The sequence below is a fragment of the Schistocerca gregaria genome, chromosome 10, assembly GCF_023897955.1.
Source record: "Schistocerca gregaria isolate iqSchGreg1 chromosome 10, iqSchGreg1.2, whole genome shotgun sequence".
NCBI classification, from domain to species: Eukaryota; Metazoa; Arthropoda; class Insecta; order Orthoptera; family Acrididae; genus Schistocerca; species Schistocerca gregaria.
Window position 1 is genome coordinate 191,415,492 of NC_064929.1, and position 25,980 is coordinate 191,441,471.

The 25,980-nt window shown below is 47.0% G+C and overlaps 1 protein-coding gene across 2 annotated transcripts in view; it reads right to left on the bottom strand.

Moving 5' to 3' along the window:
* Positions 1–25,980, bottom strand: part of LOC126293655 (synaptic vesicle glycoprotein 2B-like) — a 214,674-nt gene that overhangs the window by 66,055 nt on the left and 122,639 nt on the right. For both annotated transcript variants that reach the window (XM_049986939.1, XM_049986940.1), the window contains exons 3-4: positions 13,738–13,899; positions 185–347 (exon numbers count right to left, since the gene is read on the bottom strand). In XM_049986939.1, the coding sequence (XP_049842896.1) occupies positions 185–347; positions 13,738–13,899 (325 nt within the window). The remainder of the gene's footprint in view (positions 1–184; positions 348–13,737; positions 13,900–25,980) is intronic.

A 25,980-nucleotide genomic window follows, 5' to 3' on the forward strand; every position in this document is an offset into this window, starting at 1 on the left:
CAATTTTCACCTCTCTATCTACATTATTCAAATCTATACGGACTTTTTGATCATCCGGTATAATCAAGTAGCTAGCTTCTTCGGCTACACAGCAGACGCAAGTACAAATCTGTGAATTCTTCATACAGCCTGAAAAGGAAGCTACACGCGCATCTCCGAGCCTCGAACGCCAGCGCTGACTCACAAGATGCCGTTGAGCAGCCGGAGGAAGATGAGCAGCGGCAAGCTGGGCATGAATGCGGCGACCACGGAGCACGCGCTGTTGGCCGCCAGCGTCACAGACAGCACCCGCCGCCGGCCGCGAGTGTCCGCCACGAAGCCCCACAGGTGTGAGCTCACGATCATGCCTGCCGCAGCCGTAACACGCGTCAGCTTCTCACTACGCCCACCAACATCTACAGTTACGTACATCTGCAAGTACACATAACACCTACATGTACATCAGGGCCTCCGCCTAGACAATCACTCTCGTTGCACTCCAAATGCGGGTCAGTGCAAAGCGTAACTCGTACAACAGGAGACACCCCCTCCCATGCACTTCTCACTAGTTTACAGAATATCTACATTACTGGCCATAAAAATCGCTACACCACGAAGATGACGTGCTGTTGTTGTTGTTGTTGTCTTCAGTCCTGAGACTGGTTTGATGCAGCGCTCCATGCTACTCTATCCTGTGCAAGCTGCTTCATCTCCCAGTATCTACTGCAACCTACATCCTTCTGAATCTGCTTAGTGTACTCATCTCTCGGTCTCCCTCTACGATTTTTACCCTCCACGCTGCCCTCCAATGCTAAATTTGTGATCCCTTGATGCCTCAAAACATGTCCTACCAACCGATCCCTTCTTCTAGTCAAGTTGTGCCACAAACTTCTCTTCTCCCCAATCCTATTCAATACCTCCTCATTAGTTACGTGATCTATCCACCTTATCTTCATCATTCTTCTGTAGCACCACATTTCGAAAGCTTCCATTCTCTTCTTGTCCAAACTAGTTATCGTCCATGTTTCACTTCCATACATGGCTACACTACAAACAAATACTTTCAGAAACGACTTCCTGATACATAAATCTATATTCGATGTTAACAAATTTCTCTTCTTCAGAAACGCTTTCCTTGCCATTGTCAGTCTACATTTTATATCCTCTCTACTTCGACCATCATCAGTTATTTTACTTCCTAAATAGCAAAACTCCTTTACTACTTTAAGTGTCTCATTTCCTAATCTAATTCCCTCAGCATCACCCGATTTAATTTGACTACATTCCATTATCCTCGTTTTGCTTTTGTTAATGTTCATCTTGTATCCTCCTTTCAAGACACTGTCCATTCCGTTCAACTGCTCTTCCAAGTCCTTTGCCGTCTCTGACAGAATTACAATGTCATCGGCGAACCTCAAAGTTTTTACTTCGTCTCCATGAATTTTAATACCTACTCCAAATTTTTCTTTTGTTTCCTTTACTGCTTGCTCAATATACAGATTGAATAACATCGGGGAGAAGCTACAACCCTGTCTCACTCCTTTCCCAACCACTGCTTCCCTTTCATGCCCCTCGACTCTTATGACTGCCATCTGGTTTCTGTACAAATTATAAATAGCCTTTCGCTCCCTGTATTTTACCCCTGCCACCTTTAGAATTTGAAAAAGAGTATTCCAGTCAACATTGTCAAAAGCTTTCTCTAAGTCTACAAATGCTAGAAACGTAGGTTTGCCTTTTCTTAATCTTTCTTCTAAGATAAGTCGTAAGGTCAGTATTGCTTCACGTGTTCCAACATTTCGACGGAATCCAAACTGATCCTCCCCGAGGTCTGCATCTACCAGTTTTTCCATTCGTCTGTAAAGAATTCGCGTTAGTATTTTGCAGCCGTGGCTTATTAAACTGATGACGTGCTACAGACGCGAAATTTAACCGACAGGAAGAAGATGCTGTGATATGCAAAAAATAAGCTTTTCAGAGCATTCACACTAGGTTGGCGCCGACATGAGCGAAGTTTCCAACCGATTTCTCATACACAAAGAGCAACTGACCGGCGTTGTTTGATGAAGTGGTGTTATGTTGCCTCGTGTAAGGCGGAGAAATGCGTAACACCGCGTTTCCGACTTTGATAAAGGTCGGACTGTAGCCTATCGCGATTGCGGTTTATCGTACCGCCACATTGCTGCTCCCGTTGGTCGACATCCAATGACTTAACAGAATCGGTGGGTTCAAATGGTTCAAATGGCTCTCAGCACTATGGGACTCAACTGCTGTGGTCATCAGTCCCCTAGAACTTATAACTACTTAAACCTAACTAACCTAAGGAGATCACACACATCCATGCCCAAGGCAGGATTCGAACCTGCGACCGTAGCAGTCGCACGGTTCCGGACTGCGCGCCTAGAACCGCGAGACCACCGCGGCCGGCAATCGGTGGGTTCAGAAGGGGTAATACGGAATGCCATGCTGGACCCCGGTGGCCTCGTATCACTAACAGTAGAGATGACAGATATCTTATCCGCACGGCTGTAACGGATCGTGCAGCCACGTCCCGGCCGGCGGGGTCGCCGAGCGGTTCTAGGCGCTACAGTCTGGAACCGCGCGACCGCTACGGTCGCAGTTTCGAATCCTGTCTCGGGCATGGGTGTGTGCGATGTTCTTAGGTTAGTTAGGGTTAAGTAGTTCTAAGTCCCATAGTGGTCAGAGCCATTTGAACCATTAGCCGACTCTCGATCCCTGAGTCAACAGATGGGGACGTTTGCAAGACAACAACCATCTGCACATCAGTTCGACGACGTATGAAGCAGCATAGACTATATCACCTTGGAGACTGTGGCTGCAGTTATCCTTGAAGCTGCATCACAGACAGGAGCTTTTTCGACGGTGTACTCAACGACGAATCTGGATTCACGAATGGCAAAACGTCATTTTTTCGGATGAATCCAGGTTCTGTTTACAGCATCACGATGGTCGCATCCGTGTTTGGCGACATCGCGGTGAATGCACATTTGAAGCATGTATTCGTGATCGCCATACTGGCATATCACCTGGCGTGATGGTATGGGGTGCCATTGGTTACACGTCTCGGTCACCTCTTTTCACATTGACGGCACTTTGAACAGTGGACGTTACATTTCAGATGTGTTACGACCCGTGGCTCTACCCTTAATTAGATCCCTGCGAAACCCTACATTTCAGCAGTATAATGCACGACCGCATGTTCCAGGACCTGTACGGGCCTTTCTGGATACAGAAAATGTTCGACTGCTGCTCTGGCCAGCACATTCTTCAGATCTCTCACCAATTGAAAACGTATCGTCAATGGTGGCCGAGCAACTGGCTCATCACAATACGCCAGTCACTACTCTTGAAGAACTGTGGTATCGTGTTGAAGCTGCATGGGCAGCTGTACCTGTAAACGCCATCCAAACTCTGTTTGACTCAATGCCCAGGCGTATGAAGGCCGTTATTACGGCCAGAGGTGGTTGTTCTGGATACTGATTTCTCAGGATCTATGCACCCAAATTGCGTGGAAATGTAATGACATGTCAGTTGAAGTATAATATATTTGTTCAATGAATGCCTGTTTATCATCTGCGTTTCTTCTTGGTGTAGCAATTTTAATGGCCAGTAGTGTACATAGATAGTTCTACGTCTACATCTACAATGATGAGCCTGAATATTACGACCAACCACCTAATAAACAGTATGTCCACCTCTGACACGGATAAAAGCAGCAACGCGTCTTGTCACAGAAGAAGCAATGAGGCCTAGATGGGTCGCTGGAGGGAGTTGGCAGCACACCTGCACATACAAGTCACGCAGTTCTCACTAATTCTGGGGAGGGGGCGGTGAGCTCTGACACCACGTCTCACATGTGTTCGCCAGGGGGTCAGTTCTGGCGAGTGGGGGGGAGGGGGGGGCATGCACGTCAATTACAACGCGCCACTGTGTTCCTCGACCCAATCTTTACACACCTGCTCTTTTGACATGGCTCATTATCTTTTTAAAAAGTGCCACTGCGATAATGAAACGTGATCATCATGAAGGGATGTACATGGTCGTCAACCAGTGTATGATACTCCTTGGCTGTCACTGTGCCTTGCAAAAGCCCCACTGGACCCAAATGTGCCCACGTGAATGTGCCCCAGAGCATGATGCAGCCGCCGCCAGCTTGTCTACATCCTGTAGTACAGGTGTCTAGGAGCTTTCCCCTAGATGACAGCACAATCGCTCCCTCCCACTTACACAAGGAAGGGATCCATCTGGCCGTGCAACACTCTGCGGCTGTGCCCGGGTCGAGTGCCGATGGCCACGTGCCCATTAAAGTCGTAGTTGCCGATGTCATGTTAACATCAGCACATGCAAGGGTTGCCGGCTGCAAGGCCCATCATTAGGAGTGTCTGATACACTGTGTGTTCAGACACACTTACGTTCTGCCCAGCGTTGAAGTCTAATGTTAGGTCTGCCACAGTTCTCTGCCTGTCCTGTTTTACCAGACGATGACATCTGACAGCTGTAGTTAGGGGTGGCTGCCCAACCCCATGACATCTGGACATGGTTTCTCCTTGGCTATGCCACATGTTGCAGACACTCACCACAGCACTCATCAAACACCCAACAAGGTGTCCCGTTCCCAAAACGCTCATGCCGAGCCTCTGCACAATTTGCCCTCAGCCAGACTCAGATAAATTGTGCACTTTCCCCATTCTACACATAAACAGAACACTCACTGACACTGCTGTGTGTGTGTGTGTGTGTGTCTGACCAACACCGACTCAAAGGAAGGCCTCGGCGCTTGTTAATCTCTTATTTTTGGACAAACTGTTTGGTGTTGCTTTGGATTCTGCAGTTTTATTTAGATGAAAGATTATCTTACTATCGTAAAGCTACAAATAAAGATCATAGTTCTGTATCCTGTCGAAACAAACGTAGATCAATATGAGAAGATGCTTTGCCCCATTGCAAGCTTCGGAAATTTTACGTTCAAGTAACTATATTTACTCGATCCATTTTGTTATCGAAACTTACGCCAACCCCCTTACAATGAACTCGTTTCTTTTATTTATTTATTTATTTATTTTGGTTTGACATCGTCGCTGGAAATGTAAACTAATTTACATGTGTAAATGTCCAACTGTTGCCAGTCTTTAGATTACAGTCGTTTTCAACGAAAGGAATTCTAAACAAAATAGCATCATACATCGAAAATACTGCTGAGCTTAAACTTTCTTAAACATGCACATTAGAAAAGATAAATATTCCCCTCTTGCAACTGAAAGGAGAAACTTTATAAGACAAAATATTTTATTTGATAAAACAAGTATCTCTCTTTTGCCTCTTCTTCTGTTCCCTCCCCCCTCCCCCAACGCGTACAATCGCAAGATATTTCATTAACTTTCAGTGCTCCTCACCCCCTAGTCAACCAAGATACCTAAAGAAGAGCAACAATATGTTCACAGTTTCTTGTAAAAGCAACCCAGTACAAACGTAACTTCCTCAGATTTACAAATAAGGTAAAGAAGCACGAATTCTGTTGCCGCTGGACCATGAAGTTGTTTTTGCATATCAATCCTTAAATCAGGTGGAAATTTAAGTTCAGGAGTACACTATTTGTTAAGAAGTGTAACGAATTGCACTATAAATTGATTGCAGAAATCTCTCAGAACAATTTCTGCTGGTCAACAACCGCCAACAGTTTCACATTTTCCTGTGTCAGGGAGGGAGACACCGCCATTAATAGTATGCCTGCAACAGACCTGGCGTTCGCCTTACCTAGCTGACGTGACGTCACGAACAAGCGCCGAGGCCTTCCTTTGAGTCAGTGTTGGTGTGACTAGCAGTGATTCCACAGTAAGTGATGCTGCTACTTCCTGGATGGTTTTATATGGATAGTAGGTCAGGGGTCATAATATTCTTGCGTATCAGTGTATATCTAAATTCATATCTACACCTAGACCTATATACACATCTACAACCATAACTGCATCTACACTCCTGGAAATGGAAAAAAGAACACATTGACACCGGTGTGTCAGACCCACCATACTTGCTCCGGACACTGCGAGAGGGCTGTACAAGCAATGATCACACGCACGGCACAGCGGACACACCAGGAACCGCAGTGTTAGCCGTCGAATGGCGCTAGCTGCGCAGCATTTGTGCATCGCCGCCGTCAGTGTCAGCCAGTTTGCCGTGGCATACGGAGCTCCATCGCAGTCTTTAACACTGGTAGCATGCCGCGACAGTGTGGACGTGAACCGTATGTGCAGTTGACGGACTTCGAGCGAGGGCGTATAGCGGGCATGCGGGAGGCCGGGTGGACGTACCGCCGAATTGCTCAATACGTGGGGCGTGAGGTCTCCACAGTACATCGATGTTGTCGCCAGTGGTCGGCGGAAGGTGCACGTGCCCGTCGACCTGGGACCGGACCGCAGCAACGCACGGATGCACGCCAAGACCGTAGGATCCTACGCAGTGCCGTAGGGGACCGCACCGCCACTTCCCAGCAAATTAGGGACACTGTTGCTCCTGGGGTATCGGCGAGGACCATTCGCAACCGTCTCCATGAAGCTGGGCTATGGTCCCACACACCGTTAGGCCGTCTTCCGCTCACGCCCCAACATCGTGCAGCCCGCCTCCAGTGGTGTCGCGACAGGCGTGAATGGAGGGACGAATGGAGACGTGTCATCTTCAGCGATGGGAGTCGCTTCTGCCTTGGTGCCAATGATGGTCGTATGCGTGTTTGGCGCCGTGCAGGTGATCGCCACAATCAGGACTGCATACGACCGAGGCACACAGGGCCAACACCCAGCATGATGATGTGAGGAGCGATCTCCTACACTGGCCGTACACCTCTGGTGATCGTCGAGGGTACACTGAATAGTGCACCGTACAAACAAACCGTCATCGAACCCATCGTTCTACCATTCGTAGACCGGCAAGGGAACTTGCTGTTCCAACAGGACAATGCACGTCCACATGTATCCCGTGCCACCCAACGAGCTCTAGAAGGTGTAAGTCAACTACCCTGGCCAGCAAGATCTCCGGATCTGTCCCCCATTGAGCATGTTTGGGACTGGATGAAGCGTCGTCTCACGCGGTCTGCACGTCCAGCACGAACGCTGGTCCAACTGAGGCGCCAGGTGGAAATGGCATGGCAAGCCGTTCCACAGGACTACATCCAGCATCTCTACGATCGTCTCCATGGGAGAATAGCAGCCTGAATTGTTGTGAAAGGTGGATATACACTGTACTAGTGCCGACATTGTGCATGCTCTGTTGCCTGTGTCTATGTGCCTGTGGTTCTGTCAGTGTGATCATGTGATGTATCTGACCCCAGGAATGTGTCAATAAAGTTTCCCCTTCCTGGGACAATGAATTCACGGTGTTCTTATTTCAATTTCCAGGAGTGTATATGTACATGCATACCTACATCTCTATCCACACTTACAGGTACATTTACACCTAAAGCTACAGCTATTATATGTCTACATCTACTTCTATAACTACATTATATGTCTACATCTACTTCTATAACGATATCTATGTCTTCCTACATCTGAATCTGCACCCAAGTCTACATCCACACACAGTATGCAGCTAAACCAACACCTGAATTTGTCTACATCTACAACTACACTTACATTTATACCTATATACAATGAGGTGACAAAAGTCATGGGATACCTCCTAATACACTCCTGGAAATTGAAATAAGAACACTGTGAATTCATTGTCCCAGGAAGGGGAAACTTCATTGACACATTCCTGGGGTCAGATACATCACATGATCACACTGACAGAACCACAGGCACATAGACACAGGCAACAGAGCATGCACAATGTAGGCACTAGTACAGTGTATATCCACCTTTCGCAGGAATGCAGGCTGCTATTCTCCCATGGAGACGGTCGTAGAGATGCTGGATGTAGTCCTGTGGAACGGCTTGCCATGCCATTTCCACCTGGCGCCTCAGTTGAACCAGCGTTCCTGCTGGACGTGCAGTCCGCGTGTGACGACGCTTCATCCAGTCCCAAACATGCTCAAAGGGGGACAGATCCGGAGATCTTGCTGGCCAGGGTAGTTGACTTACACCTTCTAGAGCACATTGGGTGGCACGGGATACATGCGGACGTGCATTGTCTTGTTGGAACAGCAAGTTCCCTTGCCGGTCAAGGGATGGTAGAACGATGGGTTCGATGACGGTTTGGATGTACCGTGCACTATTCAGTGTCCCCTCGACGATCACCAGAGGTGTACGGCCAGTGTAGGAGATCGCTCCCCACACCATGATGCCGGGTGTTGGCCCTGTGTGCCTCGGTCGTATGCAGTCCTGATTGTGGCGCGCACCTACACGGCGCCAAACACGCATACGACCATCATTGGCACCAGGGCAGAAGCAACTCTCATCGCTGAAGACGACACGTCTCCATTCGTCCCTCCATTCACGCCTGTCGCGACACCACTGGAGGCGGGCTGCACGATGTTGGGGCGCGAGCGGAAGACGGCTTAACGGTGTGCGGGACCGTAGCCCAGCTTCATGGAGACGGTTGCGAATGGTCCTCACCGATACCCCAGGGGCAACAGTGTCCCTAATTTGCTGGGAAGTGGCGGTGCGGTCCCCTACGGCACTGCGTAGGATCCTACGGTCTTGGCGTGCATCCGTGCGTCGCTGTGGTCCGGTCCCAGGTCGACGGGCACGTGCACCTTCCGCCGACCACTGGCGACAACATCGATGTACTGTGGAGACCTCACGCCCCACGTATTGAGCAATTCGGCGGTACGTCCAGCCGGCCTCCCGCATGCCCACTATACGCCCTCGCTCAAACTCCGTCAGCTGCACATACGGTTCACGTCCACGCTGTCGCGGCATGCTACTATTGTTAAAGACTGCGATGGAGCTCCGTATGCCACGGCAAACTGGCTGACACTGACGGCGGCGGTGCACAAATGCTGCGCAGCTAGCGCCATTCGACGGCCAACACCCCGGTTCCTGGTGTGTCCACTGTGCCGTGCGTGTGATCATTGCTTGTACAGCCCTCTCGCAGTGTCCGGAGCAAGTATGGTGGGTCTGACACACCGGTGTCAATGTGTTCTTTTTTCCATTTCCAGGAGTGTATATGAGACCTCCTTTAGCCGTGAATACTGCAGCAACGCGATGTGGCATGGTGTTGTGTACATAGTCCTGCGTAGTCAGCACGTACACAATTTTCCCAATAGAGCACGCCCCGCTAAGCACAACAGCGCAGGTGCAGCTCTCATCCGTCTCCGCTCTACGAGATGGCGCTGCCATAGAGATGGACCAAATTCGGCTTCCGCTGATCCGTGTATTAATATGTAACGTAGCCAATAAGATTTCTGCTAATGTAGAACCTTTTCTCCTCACAGATCACACTCGGGCAGTGATACACGAACGCGCGAGGTATTATAACGAGTGTACAGACCTCCGATTAGTCAGTCTGCATTAGTCTGTACGAGTTATACACTTGTCTGTACTAGTCTATAGTCAATTTCCAGTCTGCACCTAATAAGATTACCATATTTCTGTACATAGCCATGAAGATAAATGTATAGACACTTTTGTCAAGTATCAGAGATATATGTGAGAATAAGATTAACGTACCAATACCAAAGCAACTTCAGATTGTCAACTGTAAATAGCGTCCAGAACCAAGTCAAGAAATTTTTTTGCTTGTTATTATTTTAATAAATGTGTGTGAAAATTAATCAAGTTATTTTTAAAGTTGGTCACCGTCAATTTGCTACTCAAAGCTTGCAAATGGCATTTCCATCGTCTGATCTAACGGCAGAAGATAAACACGCCAAGATAAGACCACGAGACATATTGCTGAAACTCGCCTACTTCGTTAGAGTGACAAGTCAAATAATGTGATGGTGTGTGTATGGAACGTCTTACAGTATGCACACCACACCTGGCATCAACAAGTTGTTGGGAAATCCCTGCAGAAATATTGAGTTGTTCATAATTTTGAAAGGGTTGCCAATGCAGGATTTGGTGAACGAACTGACCTCTTGATTATGTGCCATATATGTACAACAGGATTCATGTCAGGCGATCTATGTTGCCAAATCATCCACTCAAATTGTCCAGGAAACCATCAATCTAAGTGCAAACAATTGTGGCCGCGTGACATGGGACATTGCCATCCAAAAAAATTTCATTGTCGCCTGGGCACATGAAGTCCATGAATGGCCGTAAATGGTGTCAAAGCTTCCAAATATGTTGATTTCCAGTCAATGATCGGTTCAGTTGGACCAGAGGATGCAGTCCATTCCACGTGAACACAGTGCACACCATTATGGAGCCATCCCCAGCTTGCATAATGTTCAGAGTGTCTTGTTGACAACTTGGGTCCAAAACTTCATGGCATCTGCGCCACACTAAAACCCCATAATCAGTTCTTACCAACCGATATCGAAACTCATCAGACCAGGCCATGGTTTTCCAGTCATCTACAGTCTCATGCTTCAAGCTCCAATGACCATTCTGCGTCCAAAGTCTGTTAATTCCTGGCGTGTGGCCACACTCACGTCGGAAACCTCTCCACATGAATCACCTGAGTACAAATGACAGAGTGGCCAATGCATTACCATTTTATCATTGAGTTCACAATGCTACCGCCATCTGTATGCCTGCATGACTGCGTGACTTGTCACCTCAGTGTACATCTTCATCTGTACCCACACCTATATCTACACCGAAATCGAAATCTATATCTACACCTATATAGCTACACTACTGGCCACTAAAATTGCTACACCATGAAGAAATGCAGATGATAAACAGGTATGAATTGGACAAATATACTAGAACTGACACGTGATTACATTTTCACACAATTTGGGTGCACAGATCCTGAGAAATCAGTACCCAGAACAACCACCTCTGGCCGTAATAATGGCCTTGATACGCCTGGGCATCGAGTCAAACAGAGCTTGGATGGCGTGTACAGGCCCTGAAACATGCGGTCGTGCATTATCCTGCTGAAATATAGGGTTTCGCATGGATCGAATGAAGGGTAGAGCCACGGGTCGTAACACATCTGAAATGTAACGTACACTGTTCAAAGTACAATCAATGCGAACAAGAGGTAACAGAGACGTGTAACCAATGGCACCCCATACCATCACGCCGGGTGATACGCCAGTATGGCGATGACGAATACACGCTTCCAATGTGCGTTCACCGCGATGTCGCCAAACATGGATGCGACCATCATGATGCTGTAAACAGAACCTGGATTCATCCGAAAAAATGACGTTTTGCCATTCGTGCACCCAGGTTCGACGTTGAGTACACCATCTCAGGCGGTCCTTTCTGTGATGCAGCCTCAAGGGTAACCGCAGCCACGGTCTGCGAGCTGATAGTCCATGCTGCTGGAAAGGTCGTCGAACTGTTCGTGCAGATGGTTGTTGTCTTGCAAACGTCCCCATCTGTTCACCCAGGGATCGAGACGTGGCTGCACGATCCGTTAGAGCCTTGCGGATAAGATACCTGTCATGTCGATTGCTAGTGATACGAGGCCGTTGGGATCCAGCATGGCGTTCCGTATTACACTCCTGAACCCACCGATTCCATATTCTGCTAACACTCATTGGATCTCGACCAACGCGAGCAGCAATGTCGCAATACGATAAACCGCAATCGCGATAGGCTATAATCCGACCCTTAAAGTCGGAAACGTGATGGTACGCATTTCTCCTCCTTACCCGAGGCATCACAACAACGTTTCACCAGGCAACGCCGGTCAACTGCTGTTTGCGTATGAGAAATCGGTTGGAAACTCCCCTCGTGTCAGCACATTGTAGGTGTCGCCCCTGGCGCCAATCCAGTGTGAATGCTCTGAAAAGCTAATCATTTGCATATCACAGCATCTTCTTCCTGTCGGTTAAATTTCGCGTCTGTAGCACGTCATCTTCGTGGTGTAGCAATTTTAATGGCCACTAGTGTAATAAGGATGTGGTGAAATACTCTCCTCTTTGCATGCTGTCATTTGCCAAAATCTCATTTCAATATCTGAAACCGTTTATGAAATATGAGGAATGTTGTGGATATTTCAGTCTCTCTTTATCGCTGGCGCGGCGCGATAGCAAAGGAGTGTGCTACATCAGATCAATTTTTCTCGAGACTGGTGAGAGGCAGATATCTCTACTCAATTCTAAAGAAAAATTTAATGTGTTTGCTCAATTACATACGCAACAAACGTAAAATCATAGCCACCTCTATTTTTCATTGCGCACTTTCCCAATTTTCAAGTACTGTCTTACTTTCACATAAATACCACAATAGCTATGACCATTAACAAAATGAATGGGGCATAATCATGAATCTGACCTATAAAGCTATAAGTGAAGCAAAAATTAAATGTTCTTACCGAGTAGTTTCCGTAAAATCGACTGAAAAATATTGCAGGGCGCGTTCCTCGATTCTGCCATCGCCTACCGGGCGAAAGGTGGAAAACACTTACAAGGGAACATCCCCAACGTACCCCCCTCAGATTTAGTTATAAGTTGGCACAGTGGATAGGTCTTGAAAAACGGAACACAGATCAATCGAGAAAACAGGAAGAAGTTGTGTAGAACCACCAAAGAAAATAAGGAAAATATAAAAACTGAGTAGTCCATGCACAAGATAGTGAACATCAAGGATGGTGTGCGCTCACGAGATCCGTGGTCCCGTGATTAGCGTGAGCACCTGCGGAACGAGAGTTCCTTTGTTCAAGTCTTCCCTCGAGTGAAAAGTTTACTATCTTTATTTTCGCAAAGTTATGATTTGTCCGTTCGTTCATTGACGTCACTAACCACTGTAATAAGTTTAGTGTCTGTGTTTTGCTACTGCACCGCAGAACTGTGCGATTAGTAGACGAAAGGACGTGCCTCTCCAATGGGAACCGAAAACATTTGATCGCAAGGTCATAGGCCAACCGATTCCTCCACAGGAAAACACGTCTCGTACATTCTGTACGACACTGGTGACGGCATGTGCGTCACATGACAGGAATATGTTGTCGACCCACCTAACTTGTACACTTGGCGAATGGGTGAAAAGATACTTCTACCTTGCTCGATTTAAGTTTTCTTGTGGATGTAATAATCACTCCCAAAAAAGTGATGAAAACATAAGAGTTTGCACACACACGAAAAATAAAAAATAAATTCTTTCACTCGAGGGAAGACTTGAACTAAGGACCCTTCAGTCCGCCGCTGTTCGCGCAAACTTTTTTTTCGATGTAGTTCGTTGCGATTGGTCTGAGCTGAGGTCACAAGACATCCGTTCAAGTTGATCGTTGATGCCTTGACTCAGTTTTATTTTATTACAGAGAGCACGCAGCCCTCTGACCGAACACGCTGAGCTATCGCGCCGGCTGAACCATGGGACCTCAGCGCTCATGAGCTCAACATATTCTTGATGTTGCCTATCTTGCGCATCGACTACCAGTTTGTATATTTTGCTTATTTTTTTCATAGTTACACACAACTTCTTCCTGTTTTCTCGATTGATCTGTGTTCAGTTTTTCAAGGCCTTTCCACTGTGCCAACTTACAACCAAATATGAGGGGGATGCGATGGGGAAGTTCCTTTGTTAGCGGCCTCCCCTTCCGAACAAACGAATGAATTCGCCCACTTTTCGTGAAGCGCACAGACAGTTGTCTTTTGCACAGCGATGGAGCACCTGATCTACAGTATTTTGAACATCCTCATCGCCGTCACAAGCAGAAGCAAAAGGTTTTACTGACCTATGTAGATAGTTCCGCTCAGGAAGCCCTTCTCGAAAGAGGACATGTCGAAGTCGCACTGGGCCGCGGGCGTGACGTAGGCAGCCGCCAGCGACTCGAAGATGAGCGTCATGAGGCAGAAGCCACACACGGTGAGGGCAGTCAGGTGGAAGCGACCCTGCCCTGCAATACACAGCACCATTAGTGTTAAGAATGTAGGCAGTGCGTCATAGCGTTCTCAGTGCATTTCGGAAAAGTACTGCGAACAGTTAATAAGAAGCGAAGTACGAGATTTGTCCGGAAAATACGTATAAAAGTTGAATGATAACTTTATTTTACAGATATTCCGGTATTACAATACGGTCTCCTTCAAAGTACTCACCCTGAGACGCGATACACTTCTGCCAACGCCGTTTCCACTGTGAAAGCAAAAAGAGCTCCACTCCAAGTCTAAACGCACCCAAAACCTCTCAGACAAACAGAAGCTAAACGATGTCAAAGTTAGCGTAAGGATGACTATGCGTGAAGCGTTCAGTGAATTCGAAAGTAAAATTCTATATACCGACTTGACAGAAAATCCTAGGAAGTTCTGGACTTACGTTAAATCAGTAAATGGCTCAAAACAGCATATCCAGACACTCTGAGATGATGATGGCATTGAAACAGAGGATGACACGCGTAAAGCTGAAATACTAAATACCTTTTTCCAAAGCTGTTTCACAGAGGAAGACCGCGCTGCAGTTCCTTCTCTAAATATTCGCACAAACTAAAAAATGGCTGACATCGAAATAAGTGTCCGAGGAATAGAAAAGCAACTGGAATCACTCAACAGAGGAAAGTCCACTGGACCTGACGGGATACCAATTCGATTCTACACAGAGTACGAGAAAGAACTTGCCCCCCCCCCCCCCCTTCTAACAGCCGTGTACCGCAAGTCTCTAGAGGAACGGAAGGTTCCAAATGATTGGAAAAGAGCACAGGTAGTCCCAGTCTTCAAGAAGGGTCGTCGAGGATATGCACAAAACTATAGACCTATATCTCTGACGTCGATCTGTTGTAGAATTGTAGAACTAGTTTTTTGCTCGCGTATCATGTCGTTATTGGAAACCTAGAATCTACTCTGTAGGAATCAACATGGATTCCGGAAACAGCGATCGGGTGAGACCCAACTCTCTTTATTTGTTCATGAGACCCAGAAAATATTAGATACAGGCTCCCAGGTATATGCTATTTTCCTTGACTTCCGGAAGGCGTTCGATACAGTTCCGCACTGTCGCCTGATAAACAAAGTAAGAGTCTACGGAATATCAGACCAGCTGTGTGGCTGGATTGAAGAGTTTTTAGCAAACAGAACACAGCATGTTGTTATCAATGGAGAGACGTCTACAGACGTTAAAGTAACCTCTGGCGTGCCACAGGGGAGTGTTATGGGACCATTGCTTTTCACAATATATATAAATTACCTAGTAGATATTGTCGGAAGCTCCATGCGGCTTTTTGCGGATGATGCTGTAGTATACAGAGAAGTTGTAGCATTACAAAATTGTAGCGAAATGCAGGAAGATCTGCAAAGGATAGGCACTTGGTGCAGGGAGTGGCAACTGACCCTTAACATAGACAAATGTAATGTATTGCGAATACATAGAAAGAAGGATTCTTTATTGTATGATTATATGGTAGCGGAACAAACACTGGTAGCAGTTACTTCTGTAAAATATCTGGAAGTATGCGTGCGGAACGATTTGAAGTGGAATGATCATATAAAATTAATTGTTGGTAAGGCGGATACGAGGTTGAGATTCATTGGGAGAGTCCTTAGAAAATGTAGTCCATCAACAAAGGAGGTGGCTTACAAAACACTCTTTCCACCTATGCTTGAGTATTGATCATCAGTGTGAGATCCGTACCAGATCGGGTTGACGGAGGAGACAGAGAAGATCCAAAGAAGAGCGGCGCGTTTCGTCACAGGGTCACTTGGTAACCGTGATAGCGTTACGGAGATGTTTAGCAAACTCAAGTGGCAGACTCTGCAAGAGAGGCGGTCTGCATCGCGGTGTAGCTTGCTCGCCAGGTTTCGTGAGGGTGCGTTTCTGGATGAGGTATCGAATATATTGCTTCCCCCTACTTATACCTCCCGAGGAGGTCACGAATGTAAAATGAGAGAGATTCGAGCGCGCACGGAGGCTTTCAGACAGTCGTTCTTCCTGCGAACCATACGCGACTGGAATAGAAAAGGGTGGTAATGACAGTGGCACGTAAAGTGCCCTCCGCCACACACCGTTTGGTGGCTTGCGGAGTATAAATGTAGATGTAGATGTAGATAACATTGCTGAAAGTCTTCAGCTGTGATGTTGTTCAGTTGCCGTGTCGTTTCCGCCTCGATGGCTCCCATATCTCCCAAGTGCCGCCCCCGAAGCACCATTTTGCATTTCGGGAACATGAAGAAGTCACACGGCGCTAAATCGGGTGAATAAAGACGGGTGGTCTGTCACGGTGATTGAGCTTCGGACCAAAAACTCGCGCACAATGAGCGACGTGTGAGCGGGCGCATTGTCGTGATGAAGGATCCACCTGCCCCCTTTTGCCAACTCCGGTCGAACGCGGGCCACACGAGCTCTGAGACGTGTCAGAACTTCAACGTAAAAATTTCCGTTCACTCTCTTGGCGGGAGGGACAAATTCCTTGTGAACAATGCCCCTAGAATCAAAGAAAACAATCAACATTGTCTTCACATTGGACCTTCAGTTTCGCGACCTTTTTGTTCTCGGTTCTCCTGCCAGTTTCCATTCCTTGCTTTGAGATTTGAGCTCCACATCGAATTCGTAAAACCAGGACTCGTCTCCAGTGATGACTCGGTTGAGAAAGTCCCCTCGTTCCGCTGCTTCCAACCAATCCTCACAGCACGCGACCCTCTTTGCTTTCTGTTCTGGAGTCAAGAGCTTCGGTACGATTTTCGCACACAATTTCTTCATTTCAAGTTTTTGGGTCAGGATATCGTGAACGTTTGTTTTGGGGATTGACAGCTCCTCAGCAATCATACTGACTGTCAATCTACGGTCTTTAAGAACACAAGCCCGAATTCGTTCAACATTTGCATCGGAACTCGATGTCGACGGGCGTCCTGGGCGAGGGTCATCGTTCACTTCTTCTCCGCCATCCCGGAACCTTTTTAACCACTTGTTCACGGTTGGTTCCTTCAGGGAATTGTCTCCGTAAACCTGTTTCAAACACTCAAAAATCTCACGGCCGTTCTTGCCTAGCTTTGCAAGAAACTTGATGTTGACGCGCTGTTCCCCAATCAGAGAGTGCTCCATGCCGACGGCAGTTGAAACAGGGTAACTGCCAACAAGCTGGCGCACACTCCCACCTTCACGCAGAGTGCTCTGACTCGAACTGAGCGTTGATGGGGTTGATTACGGCGGTAGTCCCACCTGGCGGTGACTGCAACTTGTAACATAAAGACATTATTCAACTTTTATACGTATTTTCCGGACAAACATCGTACACTGAAGAGCCAAAGAAACTGGTACACCTGCCTAATATCGTATACCGCAGAAGTGCTGCAATTCAACGTGGCATGGACTCGATTAATGTTCGAAGTAGTGCTGGAGGGAATTGACAATGAATCCTGCAGGGCTTTCCAGAAAAACCGTACGAGTACATCTACATCTACATCCATACTCCGCAAGCCACCTGACGGTGTGTGGCGGAGGGTACCTGAGTACCTCTATCGGTTCTCCCTTCTATTCCAGTCTCGTATTGTTAGTGGAAAGAAGGATTGTCGGCATGCCTCTGTGGGGGCTCTAATCTCTCTGATTTTATCCTCATGGTCTCTTCGCGAGGTATACATAGGAGGGAGCAATATACTGCTTGACTCTTCGGTGAAGGTATGTTCCCGAAACTTCAACAAAAGCCCGTACCGAGCTACTGAGCGTCTCTCCTGCAGTGTCTTCCATTGGAGTTTATCTATCATCTCCGTAACGCTTTCGCGATTACTAAATGATCCTGTAACGAAGCGCGCTGCTCTCCGTTGGATCTTCTCTATCTCTTCTATCAACGCTATCTGGTACGGATCCCACACTACTGAGCAGTATTCAAGCAGTGGACGAACAAGCGTACTGTAACCTACTTCCTTTGTTTTCGGATTTCCTTAGGATTATTCCAATGAATCTCAGTCTGGCACCTGCTTTACCGACGATCAACTTTGTATGATCATTCCATTTTAAATCACTCCTAATGTGTACTCCCAGATAATTTATGGAATTAACTGCTTCCAGTTGCAGACCTGCTATTTTGTAGATAAATGATAAGGGATCTATCCTTCTATGTATTCGCAGCACATTACATTTGTCTACATTGAGATTCAATTGCCATTCCCTGCACCATGCGTCAATTCGCTGCAGATCCTCCTGCATTTCAGTACAATTTTCCATTGTCACAACCTCTCGATACACCACAGCAACATCTGCAAAAAGCCTCAGTGAACTTCCGATGTCATCCACCAGGTCATTTATGTATATTGTGAATAGCAACGGTCCTATGACACTCCCCTGCGGCACACCTGAAATCACTCTTACTTCGGAAGACTTCTCTCCATTGAGAATGACATGCTGCATTCTGTTATCTAGGAACTCCTCAATCCAATCACACAATTGGTATGATAGTCCATATGCTCTTACTTTGTTCATTAAACGACTGTGGGGAACTGTATCGAACGCCTTGCGGAAGTCAAGAAACACGGCACCTACCTGTGAACCGGTGTCTATGCCTCTCTGAGTCTCGTGGACGAATAGCGCGAGCTGGGTTTCACACGACCGTCTCTTTCGAAACCCATGCTGATTCCTACAGAGTAGATTTCTAGTCTTCAGAAAAGTCATTATACTCGAACATAATACGTGTTCCAAAATTCTACAACTGATCGACGTTAGAGATATAGGTCTATAGTTCTGCACATCTGTTCGACGTACCTTCTTGAAAATGGGGATGACCTGTGCCCTTTTCCAATCCTTTGGAACGCTACGCTCTTCTAGAGACCTACGGCACACCGCTGCAAGAAGGGGGGCAAGTTCCTTCGCGTACTCTGTGTAAAATCGAACTGGTATCCCATCAGGTCCAGCGGTCTTTCCTCTTTTGAGCGATTTTAATTGGTTCTCTATCCCTCTGTCGTCTATTTCGATATCTACCATTTTGTCATCTGTGCGACAATCTAGAGAAGGAACTACAGTGCAGTCTTCCCCTGTGAAACAGCTTTGGAAAAAAACATTTAGTATTTCGGCCGTTAGTCTGTCATCCTCTGTTTCAGTACCATTTTGGTCACAGAGTTTCTGGACATTTTGTTTTGATCCACCTACCGCATTGACATAAGACCAAAATTTCTTAGGATTTTGCCAAGTACGAAGGGGTGGAGATCAATATGTTAACGTTTGGCGAGTTTGGTGGCCAGCGGAAGTGTTTCTACTCAGAAGAGTGCTCCTGGAGCACTTCTGGACGTGTGGGGTGTCACATTGTCGTGCTGGAATTGCCCAAATCCGCTGGAATGCACAATGGACATGAATGGATGCAGGTAATCAGACAGGATGATTTCGTCCACGTCACCTGTCATAGTCGTATCTAGACGTATCAGGTGTCCCATTCACACCAACTGCATAGGCCCCACACCATTACAGAGCCTCCACCAGCTTGAATAGTCTCATGGTGACATGAAAGGTCGACGGTTGCCCCCACTCCCGTACGTGTCCATCCGCTCGATACAATTTCAAACGAGACTCGTCAGACCAGGCAAAATGCTTCCAAACATCAACAGTACAGTGTCGGTGTTGATGGGCCCAGGTGAGGCGTAAAACTTTGTGTCGTGCAGTCATCAAGGGTACACGAGTGTCTCCAGCTATGAATTCCCATTGGATGGCTTGCACACTGACACTTATTGACACAATATTAGCTTACTCCCAAGAATAAGCAGCTTTCAGTCAGTTAATACGCGGCAGAAATCAAACCTGCATTTGGATCGGACTTCCTTAACACTTGTGCAGAAAGGTGTGCAGTATACTTCTGCATCCATTTTCAATAAGCTACCACTCGAATTCAAAAATCTTAACAGTAAACCACGCGGTTTCAAATCGAAACTGAAGAGTTTCCTCATGGGTCAGTTCTTCTATTCTGTCGAGGAGTTCCTTGAAAAAGTAAGCTGATTCTTGTATTGTTAACTGCGTTTACTTAAACTTATGGATTGACTTTTTTCGGGTTCATAAAGATTTTACACTCCTGGAAATGGAAAAAAGAACACATTGACACCGGTGTGTCAGACCCACCATACTTGCTCCGGACACTGCGAGAGGGCTGTACAAGCAATGCTCACACGCACGGCACAGCGGACACACCAGGAACCGCGGTGTTGGCCGTCGAATGGCGCTAGCTGCGCAGCATTTGTGCACCGCCGCCGTCAGTGTCAGCCAGTTTGCCGTGGCATACGGAGCTCTATCGCAGTCTTTAACACTGGTAGCATGCCACGACAGCGTGGACGTGAACCGTATGTGCAGTTGACGGACTTTGAGCGAGGGCGTATAGTGGGCATGCGGGAGGCCGGGTGGACGTACCGCCGAATTGCTCAACACGTGGGGCGTGAGGTCTCCACAGTACATCGATGTTGTCGCCAGTGGTCGGCGGAAGGTGCACGTGCCCGTCGACCTGGGACCGGACCGCAGCGACGCACGGATGCACGCCAAGACCGTAGGATCCAACGCTGTGCTGTAGGGGACCGCACCGCCACTTATTAGGGACACTGTTGCTCCTGGGGTATCGGCGAGGACCATTCGCAACCGTCTCCATGAAGCTGGGCTATAGTCCCACACACCGTTAGGCCGTCTTCCGCTCACGCCCCAACATCGTGCAGCCCGCCTCCAGTGGTGTCGCGACAGGCGTGAATGGAAGGACGAATGGAGACGTGTCGTCTTCAGCGATGAGAGTCGCTTCTGCCTTGGTGCCAATGATGGTCGTATGCGTGTTTGGCGCCGTGCAGGTGAGCGCCACAATCAGGACTGCATACGACCGAGGCACACAGGGCCAACACCCGGCATCATGGTTGGGGAGCGATCTCCTACACTGGCCGTACACCTCTGGTGATCGTCGAGGGGACACTGAATAGTGCACGGTACATCCAAACCGTCATCGAACCCATCGTTCTACCATTCCTAGACCGGCAAGGGAACTTGCTGTTCCAACAGGACAGTGCACGTCCGCATGTATCCCGTGCCACCCAACGTGCTCTAGAAGGTGTAAGTCAACTACCCTGGCCAGCAAGCTCTCCGGATCTGTCCCCCATTGAGCATGTTTGGAACTGGATGAAACGTCGTCTCACGCGGTCTGCACGTCCAGCACGAACGCTGGTCCAACTGAGGCGCCAGGTGGAAATGGCATGGCAAGCCGTTCCACAGGACTACATCCAGCATCTCTACGATCGTCTCCATGGGAGAATAGCAGCCTGAATTGTTGTGAAAGGTGGATATACACTGTACTAGTGCCGACATTGTGCATGCTCTGTTGCCTGTGTCTATGTGCCTGTGGTTCTGTCAGTGTGATCATGTGATGTATCTGACCCCAGGAATGTGTCAATAAAGTTTCTCCTTCCTCGGACAATGAATTCACGGTGTTCTTATTTCAATTTCCAGGAGTGTATTTTCATCTGTTATTACGTTTATGTTGTAATTTCATGTACTGACTCCTTGCATGACCTTGGAGGCTTGCTCCTCACTTTGGTCCTTCGAAACTTAATGTGTAAATAAAAAAAAATCAATTCTGGCCATCAACAAGTGTCACTGTGTGAACGATGCAAAAAACCATCATTGATACAGGCTTTCGGTGCTGAAGGCACACTCGTGTACTCTTGGTGACCGCACGACGCAAAGATTTACACCTCGCCTGGGCCCGTCCGAATTTTTTTTTTTAAATTTGTGGTAACGTCTTACAGGAAGTAACTGCTGAGGTCATTGGCCCCTAAGCTTACACACTACTTAAGTAAGTAACTTACGCTAAGGACGACAACACACACCCATGCACGAGGGAGGACTCGAACCTCCAATGGGGGAAGCCGCGCGGACCGTGACGAGGCGTCTCAGCCTCAGACCGTCCGGCTACCCCGTGCGACTTCATCAACTCCGGCATTGGACTGTTGATGACTGGGAACATGTCGCCTTGTCGGACGAGTCTCGTTTCAAATTGTATCGAGCGGATGGATGTGTATGGGTATCGAGACAACCTCATGATCCATGGACCCTGCATGACAGCAGAAAAGTTCAAGCTGGCGGAGGCTTTGTAATGGTGTGGGGCGTGTGCAGTTGGAGTGGTATGGGACCCCTGATACGTCTAGATACTACTCTGACAGGTGACACGTACGTAAGCATCCTGTTTGATCACCTGCATCCATCAATACCCAGTGCGCATTCCGACGGACTTGGACAATTTCAGCAAGACACTTAAATCTTGATAACCTGCCAGTGTAGTAGCAGTAAAAAATATACCAACTGTGGCAGATACTTGCTGCCTTGGGCGTTGCCGGCCGCAGAGCCGTATTCTGCCTGTTTACATATCTCTGTATTTGAACACGCATGTCTATACCACCTTCTTCGGCGCTTCAGTGTTGTATATCACCAAACTGGTCCACAGATCTGGAGAAAATCCTCCTCACAACTGCAGAAGACTCTATGCTCCTCAAAGGCATTTCTAATGCTGCCATCACGATGAAATTGACACACAACATATTAAAGTCTGAAGAAGGCGAAGAAAATAATATTTTTGAAAAACCTATTTTTTTGGACCCAAACGCATTACATGCTCCCTCAACGATATGCACCACGCGTTTCAGTGGGTTTCCACCCCTATCCCAGTGGTGGCCCGTCATTGGCTACCGCTAGTATCTGCCTCCCTCAGGTGAGAACGTCAATTCCGGGAGCTGCCGCGTCATTCCAGAAAACGCTTTCCCCGCCACTGCCGCGTGCCGCATTCTAGTGAGAACCGGCCTTAAAGCATAACGATGTTTACAATGAATGAGGTCAGGGGCAGCTCGTAAGCACACACCACCTCTTATCTCACAGATAACACGGTTGCTGACCCATGCCCGCTGAAACGTTTGTGCTTCTATTACCGGATACTTCCATCCGTATCACTTTCCTCTATTAATTATGTAACCCTCCGTAAGAGGAATGTGACAATGAACAAAAACATGCGCAGCCACACACCTACGCAAGTCGAGTACTTGTAGAAACCGTAATGACGTCGGCAGCAAGACACTGGCGAACAGCTGGCGCAAAGGTTAGACGAGAGTCAACACCGAGCACGGAGGAACACGCAAACCGCCAAGCGGCTGTCTCCGATTGACAGCCATCAAACGGTTCAAATGGCTCTGAGCACTATGGGACTTAACATCTGAGGTCATCAGCCCCCTAGAACTTAGAACTACTTAAACCTAACTAACCTAAGGACATCACACACATCCATGCCCGAGGCTGGATTCGAACCTGTGACCGTAGCAGCAGCGTGGTTCCGGACTGAAGGGCCTAGAACCGCTCGACCACAGCGGCCGGATGACAGCCATCCCATAGCGTGGCTGCTCTACGCCTCCATAACCCATGAGTCGAAATCATTAATTTAATTTAATTTCTTTCTGTACTTAACCTGGTAAGGTTTGTGTCATCCGGCTCTCTCTTACATCTAACGAGCTATTCTAATATGTATAAATAAATAAAAATCAATTGCCGTATCTACGGAACGTCATTACCTAAGAACGGCTTCGACTGATTTGGTTTTTTTGTGTTCATTAGTGTCAGGACGCGTTTTGTATGAAAGAAAATTTCTGGAAATACAACGGGAAAGGTGGAAATTAACATTAATTGCAACATGTATAAAATATCATCATTTAAGAATGTCTCAATGAATTTGACTGAGTTTTGTCTTTGTTGTGTTTGTAATTATCAGGACAAGGTTCGTGTGAAAGACAAATAGTGGAAAATTCACCGGAAAAATCAGAGACGAAAATCAGTTGTGAAAGAACTTCACCTGAGAACGGCTTAAACGATTTGATTGTTTTCTTCATATATTAATTCTTTTATGTTCGTAACTGTGGGTGGTAATTGCACTTTTGATGTGAAAAAGGCAACAAAAAAATTTAAAATAAATTTGACATTTCTGCTGTCACATGTTCTAACAAAAAAACTCAGTTTGACAGATTATATGTATATAATGTTGTACCAAAAATAATCATCCGATTTGGCGAGTCCATATTTCTGAAACTGATAAACATCTACAATGAACTTGGATTTTTGATGAATGGGAAACTCAAAAACGTTTTCATAGGTGTTCAATATGCCCCCCCACCCCCCGATGTCTCAATTCATTCACTGTTGTTGGTAACAGTCTTATAAACCCCCACAAGAAATAATCACATACAGTCAAGTCAGGTAACCTTGGAGGCCAGTAATGTAAGGCTGAATCATTTGTTCCTGTGCGACCGATATATCATTCAGTAATCCTTTGATTTAAAAATTCCCTCACTTCCAGAAGCCAAAGTGGAAGTGCCCCATCCTGTTGGTAAATGAAGTCATTCGAATCAGTCTCCAACCGTGGGAAAAGGAAGTTCTTAATCATATCGAGATATGTGTTTCCTGTAACAGTTTTGACCACATATCTTTCCCCGTGAATCTGCACCAAACACATTAAATTTTGGAGAGTCCCTCTCTTGTTGTTCAATCTCATGTCGTTCTTATGTACCCATTTTCTCACAGTATGACGGTTCACCTTTCCATTTAAATGGAATGTTACCGCGTCGCTAAACAAGAAGTGTGGAAGGAAACTGTCATCTTCCACGTTGCCAAGGACGAAATTACGGAACCCCACGTGTTGTTTGTCAGACTTTGCAGTTGCAAAATTTTGTATTATTTCATGGGTAAACGTCGACGCAACACACACTAGATGGACGTCGGGGTCATGTTGAGCTGTCGAACTGCACGGCGAACGGATTTCTGCGGACTCGTTGTGAAACTACGGCGGATGCATTCGACGTCTGTGTCAGACACTCGGGAAAAGTCCGGCGATTTGCCTTCACACAAACAACCTGTTTCTCGGAACTGTTTATGCTATCGTCTGATGCTCTGTGCTGTAGGAGGTTCCACATCATACCCAGCACGAAAGTTAAGCTGCACAGTTATTACTGACATGCGGTGCGCAAAATGTAGAACACAAAACGCTTTCTGCTGTTCCGACACCATTTTTACTACAACTGAAGTGGGCGAACGCTGATGATACCTAGTGAAAACCGTGTAAAACCCGAGAGTTTCCTCTTTCCAACAATACTTTGTTCACGCACATATCTGAAATAAAATAATAGCTGCTTTTTTTAAAAAATCGTATCATTCTATTCGATACACCCTGTATGAATCATAAGGTGAACATTAATAAAACCGACAAATTGCAGAGACAGACTCCTGAATGGAAATGGTGGAAAAGAGCTCGTATGAACATGTGTCCGCAAATGGACATTCGTGCTATAACAACAAAGCGTCCTGGAACACAATACAGAGCTGCATCGCGTCCATTTTGACAACAGATGTACAACATGACCTCCTTGCATGGACATGCTGTAGAAAGGTTTGCACATCAGGAACTGGTTCTGCATACACAACGCTGTCCATATGCCACCAGTGGTAAAAATCCAGGCTGTTTAAGTCCGATTATCTAGCAGGCCACCCTAAGGGCCTTCGCATTCTATCCAACATTGAGGGAAGACGTCCTACAGGCGAACTGTAATGCTGAAGTGCGGTGGTGCTCCATCATCCAAAACCACATCCTGTCGTGTTGCCGAAGAATCATTCTCAAGCAGCCCAGGCAGAGTGATGCATGGTAGGTACCGGTACGATCCTCCGTCGAGGTGTTGTGTAACAACTTAACCAAGTATGTGGTCGCCAAGAACCCTGCCCACACACTGACGCTGAACCGATGGTGACGAAACGCCTCAACCACTGACCGAATTGTCTGTAGCCCACAGATCGTCATCATGCACATTGATGATGCCAATTCTGGTATAGGTTGCTTCATCGGTAAAGAGGGCTGATGACATATTTCATAAGTGTGATGATCTGGTGCGAAAAACATCTACTCAATCCTTCCCATGGAGGGAAATCCGTCGAAGATAATACTTCCACTTGCAGGAGGTAGAGATAGTAACGAGTGTCATCCAAGATACACATAATCGTACTTTGACTTACATGTTGGAGGGCC